Source organism: Dasypus novemcinctus, chromosome 4 (genome assembly GCF_030445035.2).
Source record: "Dasypus novemcinctus isolate mDasNov1 chromosome 4, mDasNov1.1.hap2, whole genome shotgun sequence".
Taxonomy (NCBI): Eukaryota; Metazoa; Chordata; class Mammalia; order Cingulata; family Dasypodidae; genus Dasypus; species Dasypus novemcinctus.
This window is the reverse complement of record NC_080676.1, coordinates 62,865,977-62,879,609: the sequence shown is the minus strand read 5'-3', so window position 1 is coordinate 62,879,609 and position 13,633 is coordinate 62,865,977. Positions and strand designations below refer to the sequence as shown.

The window sequence follows — 13,633 nt, the reverse complement described above, 5'->3', positions numbered from 1 at the left end:
CATCTCTCTGGATTCTGCCTGTATGTAGATTTTGACCTAACGGTACATTACCATCTTAAGGCAATCCTCTAGTACTTGGAACTGGACAGAATAACATCCTCTCTGGCAGTCTTGAGGATGACATCTTCTGAAACGTCATGGTGGTAGTTAGAAACCTGGTGTTTAAATGCATACTTCTTATTCTGTTAATTGGCATCTTCTAAAAATATGTCTTTTTGTCCAACTATATGAGGGAATTTAAAAAGCCACTTTGTTGGGACTTTAGGACTGAGTTCCTGAAGAGTTGAGATTGAGGATTACCAATTTATATTTACTGACTACAGTTTGCCATTTTCTGCTAAGCACATGGACTCATGAAATTCAGATCATCCCAGAGAATCTGGGACATGTGGTTTCTTATCTCCCTTTTCTGAAGGACACAGAATGGTTAGTGAAAGTTGGAACTAAAACTCAGGATTTCTGGCAACACTGAACCACAGAATCTCTTTAGCTCTGTCTTAGTTTTCTGGCTGCTAAAACAAATACCATAAAATGGGTTGGCTTAAACAGTGGGAATTTATTGTCTTATTGGTTTAAGGCTAGGAGAAGTCCAAAACTGAGGTGTCAGCAAGGAGATGCTTTCTTCCTGAAGACTGTGTATTCTGGGCTGGCTGTCAGTGAGCCTTAGTGTTCCTTGATTTTCCCATCACATGATGATGTCCTCTCCTTTCTCTTCTGGGTTCTATTGATTTCCAGCTTTTTGCTACCTTTTGACTTTTCCCCTTCTCTATAAGGCCTCCAGTAATAGGTCTCTATTAAGACCTATCCTGATTCAGTTGGACACAAGTTAACCAAAAATAACATCCTTAAAAGGTCCCATTTACAATGGGTTCACACCCACAGGAATGGATTAAGAATAGGAACATGTTTTTCTGGGGTACACAATTCAACCTATTACAAATTCCATCACTCCAGATGGTGTGGTGGATTTTATTGTTGTTCAAACTATTTGGTGCCACTCCCTAAATTGCCCTTCCTTTTGGCAAGAGTATATTTCCCTACCCCATTGATGGCAGGCTTAGCTGTGACTTTCTTTGACCAACATAATGTGAGGAGAAATGCTTCAAGAGCTGCTATGATGACTGACATTGTCACAGAGATGCATTGTGGTTATTTTTATGCATTGATTCTGAATATATAGCTAAGGAACTCAATGGAGACCCTTAACATCTGTCTTAGTTAGCTAAAGGGCTGTTGATGCAAAGTACGAGAATTGGATTGACTTTTATAATGGAATTTTATTAGGGAAAACCTTATAGCTCCAAGGCCATGGAATATCTAAGTCAAGGCACTGTGAGAGATACTATCTCACCAAAGTCAGCTACTAGTAATCTTGGCATTCTGCCATGTGGCGATCTGGCATATGACAGGGCTTGTCTCCTCAACCTTGAGCTGCTTTGTGGCCCCAGCCCCTGTGGGGCCTCTTTCCATGCCTCTGTGCTCTGCTGATTCCAAACTCCAGGAATTTTCTCAGCCTCTCAGGGCTTCTCTGCCTTTCTGCAGCTGTAGGCAAATCTGGGGTCCTCTCTCTACTTTCTCTTTTCTCTCATATGGCAGGATCAAAATAGCAGATTCCTTTTTCTATGTCTCTGTGTCTCCTTTTATATAAAACTCTGATAAGAGGGCAGAGACACAACCTGAGTTATGCCTTACTGACTTAGTCCAATCAAAAGAGCCCACACCCACAGAAACGGATTAGTTCAAGAACATAATCTTTTTCTTTTTGGAGATTCATAAAATGACTTCAAACTTTCACAGTCTCTGACAGAAGTCATTAGAGACTGTACCTGCTGAAAGGTCTCCCAGGAACTCTGAGTCTGAATGTCTATTTACAGCAGAGAAGTCTATGCTCTTCCTTAACTCACTTAACTCAAACCACACCCCTTCAGCCCAATTTTTCCTTTTTTTTGTATGGAGCACTTCTTACTTCCCCACACTTTTTATTTATTTATCTCCCATAAATAGTGTTATTTTCTTCACTAAATCTCTGATGAGGGTCATAAGGCCCAAGGTCACAGTGAAAGTAGATACGATCACTCTTAAACTCCAGGGCATGGGGGTGACTGCGACATATGGTCCATAGACCTCGCATGCTTGAATATCAATAGGATTAGTATTGTAATGTTTGCTGCTGACTAATAAAACAACAGCATGGAATCTTCTCAGGAATTTGTTTCACCACCTGCCACTGTTGGAGAACCTCGGACTGCTCTTAGCATATAAACTTCCCTGAGTCTCAGGGGTGGCCCCCACGCACACCCAAAGAGCAGAGCTTAGACCATGCTGCCTATTAGAGCTGTATCCTGGAGATGGAGAAACATTCCTAGCACCTCTTCAAAAAGATTCCCCAGGGAACCTTGCATTTTTTTTGCCTCTATAGTTCTTCAAATTATGGAGTGACAAGACAGAGCTGGCATTTTCCCTGGATTTGTTTCTTGACAAAGAAAAACCACAAATTACTAACTTGGTTTTACTCAATCCTCACTCCCCTGCCCCTGCTTTTGCCCCCAAGACACCTGTAGAAAAGCATACTTCCATGAATAACAATGTCAGGCATGGTGGGCATTCTTCCCAGGAGTCAGGTGAATGGAGGAAGAATATCCTGTCTTAAGACCATGTATCAACATCTTCAGGGTAAGTGTATGTAGTTTTCAAAAGCTACCCAGGTGATTTTGGTCCACCTATCTCTTCAAATCTTCATTACTTTATCAGATTAGGTTCCATATTTGTTTCTTACGTTATTCTAAAAGATAACATTTAAATAATAAATACTTTACAAAAGTATTTTTAAACTTTTAAAATTGAAGTTTATCATTCATACATGAATATACATAAAAAATATGTGTGTAAGTTGTGAACTTAGAAAACAAACAGGCATATCATCATACAAGGCTCCCATACATTACCCTCCACCTTGTATTGTTGTGAAACAATTATTACAAACTATGAAAGAGTTTCATCAAAATATTACTTCTAACTATAGCCACATTACTACTAGCTATACCTTACATTTGGTATATTTTCCCCCCAACCCACCCATCTAATAATACCCAGTATTAGTATATATAGTTCATGAGAGAATGTTCTCCTTTTTGTTCTATAACCACAGTCCATCTTCCACCACAGAATACATTGTGTTATACAATTCCATGCTTTGTACAATCCATTCAAAGTGTACACTCAATGGCTCTCATATTCATCACAGAGTTGTACTGTCATCACCTCAATTTTAGAATTTTTGTTTTTTCATTATTACAAAAGGAAAAATCCCATACCCCCTTACACCCCTCTATTCTTGTCCCTTAGAATGAATACATCTTCTTTACCATTGTTGCAAAATATTACAATATTCTCTTAATTATAATCCATAAATTACATAAATTGTAATTTTCCCATTACAAAAGTATTTAATCTACATTCTAAATTGGGGGAAGGAGAGTGGTTCTGCCCTCCCTCCCCAATTCCTTTAACTTTGTCTGCAGAATTAACCATATTTCTTTATTTTAAAAGTATTACCTAGACTGAAACAATGACAGCACTATATGATGAAACTGCCACTTTGCAATGTGGCCCACAGCTGAAAACATTTATATATTAGTGAGCTCAGAAATCGTGGATTCTGGTGTAACCAAGTGCAATTTGCAGAAAATTGAGGAAGTAATTGTTCTCATTGATCATATTACAAACAAGATTTTTTCTTGAGTGGAAAACAGCACTGTTATACAGAAAGATGGATTATACTGGTTTCTATTTACAGAGATCCCACACTAAATTAAACCTCAGACTAGGCTTATGGGGATTGCATCATTTGAGTTAAAAACAAACCGATGAACCCTGACAATTCTCACCCTTTCTCTTCTTCTTTTTCCTTTATTGCCATTTGGGGGTTCACTTCTAGCATGTGACTCTAGCCAGGCCATAAGCTCCTCTCAACTTGATTCAGTTCCTTGAACTCACAGGTCCCTCCTCATCTTGTCTGGCTGGTGGCTGCCTCCGGGGAAGGTCCTCATGAGGTGTGAATAGCCCAGTTCTGAGAACTTGGTCAAGTAATTTCCCATTTCTGGGCCTCGATTGTCTTAACTTAATGTTAAGTTCAATGAATAATTTTTAAAAATAAGGGGCCCCTTCTACAGCTATTGGTTAATGGCTGTAAGCTTTATTTCTGTCCTTTCTGAGGTTCTTAGAACAAAGCTAGTGGAGGAACACTTGCTGCTGCAAGAGAGAATTTAATGCTATCCTCTAATCTCACCCTCTGTGGAAACCATCTTGGAGACAATTGCCAAGTTTAGAATTCATCACAGGAAACTTCCCATCTGTTTACCAGCAGCCCTTTTTAATTCTGCATGTAATTCATTCTTTGTGCCTCCCGATGTCCAGGGTCCAGATTTCCATGTAAAGAACCACACAGCCTCTCTTGCGCAGGTGAGGAGACCAACGTCCACTAAGGAAATGATTCAACCTAGGCCACACAGAAGACCGGTGAAAGCTGGGGAAGCATTCCCATCTCCCTGTCTTTTCCCTGCCTGAGGCTTCCTCTCTTTTGGTAACTCTGCCTTCACCTGGGCTGTGTAAATTTGTAATCAAGTTTCCCTCTAGTCTCTAAAGTATTTAAATTGGGCTTCAGGGAGCTGTGGATACCCTATTGCCTGGGCTCATTCATCAGGGATCTTGCAGCTCAGAACAAGCTTGCTCCTCCCTCAGCAGCCTTAGTGTGGCCTGTGGCCAGGAACTAAACTTGAGCTCCAACAATTCTATGATCCTGTGGATCTGAACTGTTATTACTGTGCTTTTCACAGTGTATTACATTACATTCTATCTTAACTGGACCAAGATCTCCCTGAGGAAAGGGACCTCACGTTACTTCTTTCTCAGTCTCCGTGTGTTAGGAATGCAGTAAGTATTGCAATAAATGAACACATGATTTGGTTTTAGAAGGCCTGGATCTAAATCTTGGGATGAGCCACTTAGAGTTCGGGAAAACCTTAGTTTCCTGATCTGGACAAAGGGGAAATTAATTTATGCCTTGGACGGCACACAGGTCAAGCAGCTACTGCTTAGCACAAGGTGAGTGAGGCTCACAGCACATCTGGGGTTGCGGGAATGGCAGGCTCTGCCTCTCCCCATGCCTTGTTTCTCTCTGGTCCCTAGGGTGTTCTAGTTACCACATCACGTGGATATGGAGAATGTCTGGAAGAGGGAGAGGGTGAAGCAGGGTCACTGAATGAATAGTCCTCATCCCCTGGAGATGGCTAGAGGCCTGGGTTAGCATGCTGTGGGGTTAGGCCTCCTACCCTGCTCTCTCCACTTAATCAAGGGTCACTACCCAGCCATGTCTCCGAAGCTTAGCTCAGGGCCCTGGTACGTCCCCGGGAGGTTCCCTCCTCCCCAGCTTGGGCTCTTGGCACCCTGCCTAGCTGCCATGGTAACAAGTTCCAAGGTGACAAGGGAAGGAGCTGGGTCCTCCTGGTCCTGTTGATGAGGATTTCCAGACTATAGAAACTACCTTGCATTTACACGGGCTCTTTCTGTGTTCTCACTCAGGGGGAGCTCAAACTTCCATCCTGCCAGCAGGACCATGTCTACCAGCCTGACAACTTGTGAGTGGAAAAAAGTCTTCTATGAGAAGATGGAGGTGGCAAAGCCTGCGGATAGCTGGGAGCTCATCATGGACCCCAACCTCAAGCCCAATGAGCTGGCCCCTGGCTGGAAGCAGTACCTGGAGCAGCATGCCTCAGGCAGGTGAGAGGCTGAGTGAGGAGGGGACCCTGTGGGCAGCCTCCGGGTCATGGCCCTGAGGAGACCTTCCAAGGGGAGGCAGAGTGCTATGTGGAGCCAGGTTCTGGGGTCAGCTTCTGTAAGTCAGCTCAGTGGGGGTGGGGGCAGAGAAAGAACTGCAAAATGGATCCCAGAGGACTTGGCTCTAATCCCAGCTGTAACAATGACTCCTTGGGTGACCATGAGCAAGTTACGTTCTGCCTTTCGGTCTCAATTTTTCCACGTATAAAATGAAAAGCTATAATATCTTCAATGCGCGTGCATTCTTTAGCATTTTTAATGTTTTCAGATTTTCATAATCTCTTAAAGAGTGACTGAAACTGAGAGGAGGAGGCTGTTAGGTCTACTGGAGAAAACCCTGGCTGGGAGAGTGAAGGCCTGTGCTCTGGCCCTGGGACTGTTCAGTTCAATTCAATTCGATTTGATTTGAATACAAAAACATCTATTGATCACCTGCTATGTTCAAGAAACTGACTTTACCTCTATCTACCTCTGTGAGATTGAGCAGGTCCCTTTTTCTCTCTGGACCTCTGTTTTCACACTTATGAAATGAGAAGATTGGCCCTAGATCATACACATTCCTTCCAGCTCTATTATCTATGGGTCTGTGATAGAAAAGACATGGCTTTGGGCAGGAGTTCCCTCAGGCCCTTAAAACCCCTGTCCAGGGCTCACATACCTTCCACTGAAGCCCATGTGTGTTTCCCTCTTCTAGACCATAATTTAGGGTTGGGACCACAGAATTGTCTGACCAAACTTCCCAAGCCCGTTTCTAAGCCCTATGTGGGCATTTTCCTTGGGTCTATCAATTTGAAGGCAGACTCCTAAATCCCAGGGGAGGCCAAAGGGTGGCTGTTTTCTGGGGCTGTGGACAGAACTTGAATCCTCCAACTGGGTTGTCCACACATGTATGTGTGTGATACCCCTTGTGGGGCAGGGTGGGAAGAAAAGTGGGCAGGCTGTGGTGGGGAGGTTACATTTGTACTTTTGCCCCAAGACCTGAAAATATTAGAGTGAACTTGTCTTTGGGATGAAAGCCAGAGAGATAGAGGGGTAGAGTTGGTTCAATTCAAATCAACTGAAGAAAACTTTGTTGGACATAGGTGATGCTTTGGGTACTGACTCGCCCCTACCTAGCTGTTCATACATGGACAGCTCTCTTACTTGTTCTGTGTCTCAGTTTTGCTTTAGTAAAAGGGTGACTAGATGATCTTCAAGCGCTCCCCCACCACTGCTGCCCAGTTCTGATATTCTTGGGTTTCAGATCTATTGTCTGGTTTGAGAGAGGGGAATAACACCAGATTGGTTTGAATTTTTAAAAAGTGTAGGAGGAAAAGATTAAAAACAAAAAGCTCCTGAACTGGCTGGTGGGAGCAGTGCAAAGGACTGGAAATGGGCACAAGGGCCCCAGAGTTTAGGGGTTGAGCTGGAAGGGCTAGTGGCTCCTCGAGCTTCAGGGTTCATCTGATTCTATTCCTGGCTGGTGACCTGTGGGTCCTAGCTGGCCCCAGTCAGGAGAGGACAACTGCCACGTTTGTGCTTCTCTGGGCATAGGATCACTCTACCTCTAGACTGTGGGAAGCATTAACCCTGGTGCCCTGCAGCTCTGGTCTACCTTGCAAAGGGGTTTGGGTGACTAATCCCTCCTTGATCAGGAACAATTAAGCTGCTCTGCCTTGTCAACCCTGCCTTGAGCTGTGCTAGGATTGTTCTGTGCTCATGTTGTCACTGTGATCTGGGGGTCAGGAGATAGGTTGTCTTCATCTCTGTCCCACAGCCTGGGCCATGTGGAGTTTGACATACTGTAGGTGCTGAGCAGTGTCCCTTAGATTTCAGAGGTCCTTCAAGGTCATAGTACGACAGGCCCAGAGAGGGCTAGCAATGAGGCAGACTCAGCACAGTGACCACTCGACTGCCTGTGAAGCCTTCAAAACAGGGGTCTAGAAGAGGTTCATCTCTGGGATGGAAGGAACTGCTGTGGAGGTTATGAGAGCTCAGTCACTGGAGGTGTTCAAGTATTGGGTGGGGTGTCTGGGGAGTGGGACTGGCTAGATGAGCCTTAGAGATGTTTCCTGATGCTGGGGCCTTAGGGAGCCCAGCTTAGGTTAAGCTGCCTGTGTGCTTATGTGTATGTGTGCATATATGTATGTATGTTTTACCTGTTGGGGAGGGAGGCCAGGATCCACTTTTGCAGGCCATACTTCAGGTCTAGTGTGATATCTAGGGCTGATTTTTTTTTTTTTTAGGCGGTACTGGGGATTGAACCTAGGACTGCATACAAGAGAAGCAGGTGCTCAGCCACTGAGCTACATCTGTGAGAGTTGGTTTGTTTTTTTAACGGGTACCAAGGATTGAACCCAGGACATCGTACGTGGGAAACAGACACTCAGCCACTTGAGCTATGTATGCTCCCTATAGGGCTGATTTGAAAAGGGACAGGTTTGTTCTTTGTGAAGGTGTGGGGACCATACTCTGTAGCCCTCACAGGCAGGTCTATGAACATCCATCCACTGCCCACCCAGTCATTCAGTGATGTACTGAGGGCCTACAGTGTGCCAGTGTCTGTGCTTGGCACAGGTGCATCATCTCCTCTTCTCCCATAAGCAGGCAGGATGCACAAGTGAGATGGTGCAGGTCACCCCTGTTACCAGAATCAACAGGAGGTCTAGGCAGGAAAGACCTTCACCCTGCATTTCCCAGATGAGGAATAAGGCTAAAGTGTGGGTGTGCTCTCTTAGCACAAGCCCTTAGTGCATTAGGCTAAGACCCGTGGAGGGTTAAGGGAAGGCAGGCCTGGGGATGGCAGAGCACTGCTGGATGCCCAGGTGGCTCAGGCTCCAGGCTCCAGAGAAGCCCGCGCTAGTCCCTGGGGGGGCTCAGCATGAGGAGGCTGGGGCCAGCGAGCCCCAGAATGCTACAGAACCTAATGGGCCGTAAACGCCCCGTCTCTCCTGCCCCTGCAGGACTCGGCCCTTCCTTTCCAGGCTGGCCCAGTTGTCCAGAGGTGGCAGTTGTCCAGAGGTCCACATTCTCTATTCCTCTCTCCTCCTCCCCGCAGGTTCCACTGCTCGTGGTGCTGGCATACCTGGCAGTCGGCCCACGTGGTCATCCTCTTCCATATGCACCTGGACCGCGCCAAGAGGCTTGGCTCTGTGCGCATGCGCGTCTTCAAGCAGCTGTGCTACGAGTGCGGCACCGCTCGGCTGGATGAGTCGAGCATGCTGGAGGAGAACATCGAGGGCCTGGTGGACAACCTCATCAGCAGCCTGCGCGAGCAGTGCTACGAGGAGGATGGTGGCCAGTACCGCATCAACGTGGCCAGCCGCCCGGACAGCAGGCTGCACCGCAGTGAATTCTGCGAGGCCTGCCAGGAGGGCATCGTGCACTGGAAGCCCAGTGAGAAGCTGCTGGAGGAGGAGGCGACCTGCTCCGGTGCCTCCAAGCTAAGGGCCCAGGCGGGCTCTGGCTACAACTTCTTCTCCCTTCGCTGGTGCCTCTTCTGGGCCTTCCTCTGCCTGCTCATTGTCTACTTGCAGTTCTCTTTCCGCCACAGATCGGCCTTCTTTTAGTGGAGCTGGCCACGTGCGGAAGGGAAAGCATATGGGGTGGAGGTGGGCAAGACCCAGTTCTGGGCCTGATTCTGCTACTGATTCAATAGATGACCATGGACAATTCAGTCACTCTCTGGGCCTCAGTTAATTCCTCTGCAGAATGAGGTATTTGTAGCAGAGATATTTAATGGTCCATCCACTAAATTTTACAGTAATGGAGGGAAGAGGAGAATGATCCAATGAGGTTTTAGAACTCCCAGGTTTGGTGTTTGTGCTAAGCCTACAGGGAAGTATCTTCTCCTTTCTCCTTCTCCACTTCCACCCTACACTTCTTTTAGCTGCATTTCTATATCCCACACCCCAATATGACACCATTAAGTTCTTTCTTGCCCTTACTCATTCTCAAGCTCATGCTCAGCTGTACCTGACCATCCCGCTACAGTTCCCCTTGGAAAAGGCCAGGGTTCCTGGGAAGATATGGCTAGTCTCTCTGCTCAGAGTCTGCTCCCACCATTCTGAAAGGCGTGGTTTTTACTCTGACATTGGGCCCACTCAGTTTAGAAGGGAGGAACTGTCTGCAGCTGCACTGTCCAGTGTGGTAACTACTAGCCATATGTAGCTATTTAAATGTAAATTAATTAAAATGAAACAAAATTTAAATTCAGTTCCTCATTTGCACTAGCTACATTCCCAGTACTTAATAATCATTTGAGGCTAGTGTCTTCCATATTGCACAATGCAAACATAAAACATTCCTATCATCACAGAAAGTTCTACTGGACAGCACCAGTCGAGAACTTGAAGCTCTCACTTAAATGTATGTATACTAATACAGTAATAGATGGGCTTAGGCTTAACGGTGCAACCTGAAGCTTTATAGGGGCCGGGGCAAGTGGGAAGGGATGGAGTGTGATAGAGAAACACAAATAAATGTGTAACCCCTATGCTCTGGGCTTGTGGATCCTGGTGTTGTCCAAACTTATTTCCTGGGGAGAGCTGGAAATTTGATTTGGCTAAGGGAGCCTAAGAGATTTACAGGAAGCAAATCACAGGGGTGCCATATCAATTACTTTCAACTCCATTCATAGTGTGCAGATACTGCAAATACCATAGTTGTATCCTAAAGGAAGTACCAGGTTGAGGCAGAAAGTTGTGTCCAAATAGATTGTCATGGAAAAGGGAGGTTAAGACAAATGTTAGGAAGCAAGGTGGTTTGCTAAATGGGACTTGGAGAACCAGGAAAAGGGGAAACAAGATAAGCAGTGATGACCAATAGACATCATGCCCTCAATAAGTCCACATTCCTTTTGGAGTATTGGGCTGGGTCTGAATTTCTTGAAATGGGCAAGGTTGTAACATGTTTTAATTTAGGGTGTTCCTGAGGTGGGATTCCATGACTGTTTTCCTGGGCAGTTGTTCTCCCAAGGAGTCAGATCCTAGACTTGGTTGTGACATTGTTTTACTTCCTCTGTGAACTTACTATGGTGTATGGTCAAGGGTCAGGGCATGTATGAGACCTGACAGGATACTTCTGAAAGGTCCAATAGTAGTCATCCCCCTTCCTTCCTGATTTGAACAAGGCAGATCATATCCTGAGAGACTTAGCTTTATGACGCCCTGTTATGAAAGATGACTCCCAACCAACCAAGAACTACAGACAATTGAAAAGAGGCTACAAGAATCTCAGCAGAGGCAGAAATTCTGGCTTTCATTTTATATAGAGTGCCTGCATCCCTAAGGAGCAACTCAACTGGGGTACTTGTTGAAATTCACTGCAAGGCAATGACTGTGTGTGTGCACACGTGTGTGTGTCTTGGTTTGGGATTTGCAGAATACATTCTTATACTCTGCAGAAATGTGTGCAGACTGACCCTGGTACTCACACATGATGCAGAGTGGTGTTCCTCTGCCATCATGCATGAAAATATAGTAGAAAGTAAAGTAGAGTTGCCCCAGTTTCTGTGGATATTGTGGGAAGGGGATGAGGCAGATATGTGGATGTCAATCTTTCAGGTGACAGTACAGCAGTGTGTCTCCATTCAGAAGAAGCTATGAGCAAAGGGAAGCATGAGCCTGAGGAGGCAGAACAACACCTGTCTCCCACTACCTTCCCATTTACGTAGTCAATGAAACCACTCCATTAGGGGGATATATTTGTTGTGCCCTCTCCTTTATGTTAGTTGTGGCTTAGGTGGGCAGTTTGACTTATAGGTTGGGGCTTGATGACACTGTTGATCATTGTGTGTAATAGGAAACAGAAACTCTCCTGTTTGTACCTCCAGTAATCCCCTGATGTTCACATCTGTCTATATCCCATTTTCACATTCTCTGTCCCAAGCACGGACAAGAGAACTGAAGGTGAGGTTAAGGTGGGGAGTCTGTTTAGATATGTTCCCAGAGGTAGGCTTCTCTGGGCATTATGTCCCATCTGCCCTCTGTACATGTGGAGCTAGCTTTATTCTTCTCCCACTTTGGCGGGGATATCTGGTGGCTTATCTGGATTTGTCTGTGGACCTTCAGGAGCAAAGAGCAAGGCAATCTGGAAGAATCTTTGCCTTTCTTTGGTTGGAAGCAGCAATGGAGGTACATGAAGAGCATTGAGCTGGGAGCTGGAGCATTTGTGAATGAGTGGGCATGTGAGGTTCTGTGTTCACTTCTGTCAGTTCATTTAGTACTCAGCTGGGCCTGTACAGAGTGTGCACCCTGTGGGAGTTGTTGCTCAACTGTAGACACATAGTGATTTCTGGGAAGATGAAAGTCAGGAGACTTAGAGATCAATGGTCTTCAGAGGACTGTCTGCCATCTGCCTTAATCCACCCTGGGAGTTTAAAGGGGTCATGAAGTTACTGAATTGGAATGCAGCAGTGCCAGAAGGATCTCTTACAGAAATTGTGGTTTATAGAGCTAGGGGTAGACTGCCAAGATTGTGTCAAGGGGCAGGATCTTGCGTCAGATGGGACAGTAAGCCTGGGGGCATCTGAGGTCAGGACTGTGAGAAGAAGGATGGAGAGTGATCTGAACCCAGAAGTGTGTAAGGGGGTTAGACTAGGTGATATGAAATAAAGTCAAGGGGAAACTTCTAGAAGATGGACTTCTTTTACTCCTCTGTGCTGGTTTGAGTCTTTGGTGGACCTCAGAAAATCCTGTTCTTAAAGCAAACCCATTCCTGTGCCTGTAAACCCATCATAGATGGAACATTTTGCTTAGAGTAAATTAAGGGAAATTTTGGTTAGATCGCAGGACCCAGGGTGGGTCCTAATCCTCTTACTGTAGTCCTTTATAAACAGAGGACTAAAAAGCTGCACACACAGAGAAAAGGCTGCAGAGATGGAGAGAAGGAACCCAGGAGCTCAGAGAGGGAAAACCTGGGAGAGAAGAAGTCACAGATGGAGCAGCTAGAAGCTGAAGCAATGAGATCTGGAAGAGAAGCAGATGCCTCCATGTGCCTTGCCACATGGAAGGAGTCCAGGATTACCAGCAGCTGACCTTTGGTGAGACAGCATCTCTGAAGATGCCTTGATTTGGACATTTTCACAGCCTCAGAACTGTAAGCTTTTAACCTAATAAATTCCCATTGTAAAAGCTAACATATTTCTGGCATGTTGCTCCCAGCAGCCTTTAGCAAACTAAAACACCCTCCTCAGCTCATTTTCTCAGCATATTGTAATACTTTCCTCTTTTTCATATTTACTAGAATGACCCTTCTCTGTTCTCATGTACCCCTCTAACTACTGCCATGTATTTTTTTATTCCTTCAAAGCCAATGGTTCAAAGTTCTCAATGGGGGTAGAATACTTTAACCTCCACCTCTTATTAACTCTTTAATCCATGGAAGACTTGTTTCCATGCCCCTAAAACTGCCACACACACATTGCCAAACAAGAGGCCATTTTTCTGTCAGTCATTTGGTGTCTCTAGCCTCACTAGCCTCCTTAATATTATCTTCATTTCTGTAGCCTCTCCCCATAAATCCATCCTCCACTCTACTTCTGTCCCAGGGTGATTTCTTAATATTTCACATATGACCATCTCTACTACCTCTCTCTGCTGCATTTTACACTGCCAGCTTGAAGATCTCCCCCAGCTTCCCTGACAGCCCTTGCTCCTGATTCTGCTACTTTCGTGCTCTTTCCACTGTGATATTCTTTGTGGGTGCCTTTCTCTTACCTATCTCTTATCTGCTGGCTCCCCTGGATTCTCTTCTCCCTCTGCTCCTTTCCATCAATAACATGCCCACTCATGACTGGAATTTTCACCTGTGTGTAAAC

The 13,633-nt window shown here is 45.4% G+C and overlaps 1 protein-coding gene across 1 annotated transcript; it reads left to right on the top strand.

Annotated features, from left to right (window-relative positions):
- The first annotated feature begins 5,519 nt into the window (after window positions 1-5,519).
- On the top strand, window positions 5,520-12,952 carry RTP2 (receptor transporter protein 2). Its single transcript, XM_004473735.2, has 2 exons — window positions 5,520-5,778; window positions 8,873-12,952. Exons 1-2 carry the CDS (start codon window positions 5,615-5,617, stop codon window positions 9,381-9,383), a joined length of 675 nt encoding a protein of 224 aa, XP_004473792.1. The 5' UTR covers window positions 5,520-5,614; the 3' UTR covers window positions 9,384-12,952.
- The last annotated feature ends 681 nt before the right edge of the window (window positions 12,953-13,633 follow it).

What these genes read in the sequence shown, in the direction of transcription:
- RTP2 (XM_004473735.2), top strand. Translation starts at nt 5,615, where the DNA reads ATGTCTACCAGCCTGACAACTTGTGAGTGGAAAAAAGTCTTCTATGAG. An exon ending in GAGCAGCATGCCTCAGGCAG is followed by an intron (nt 5,779 to 8,872) that starts GTGAGAGGCTGA and finishes TCCTCCCCGCAG; the next exon opens with GTTCCACTGCTCGTGGTGCT.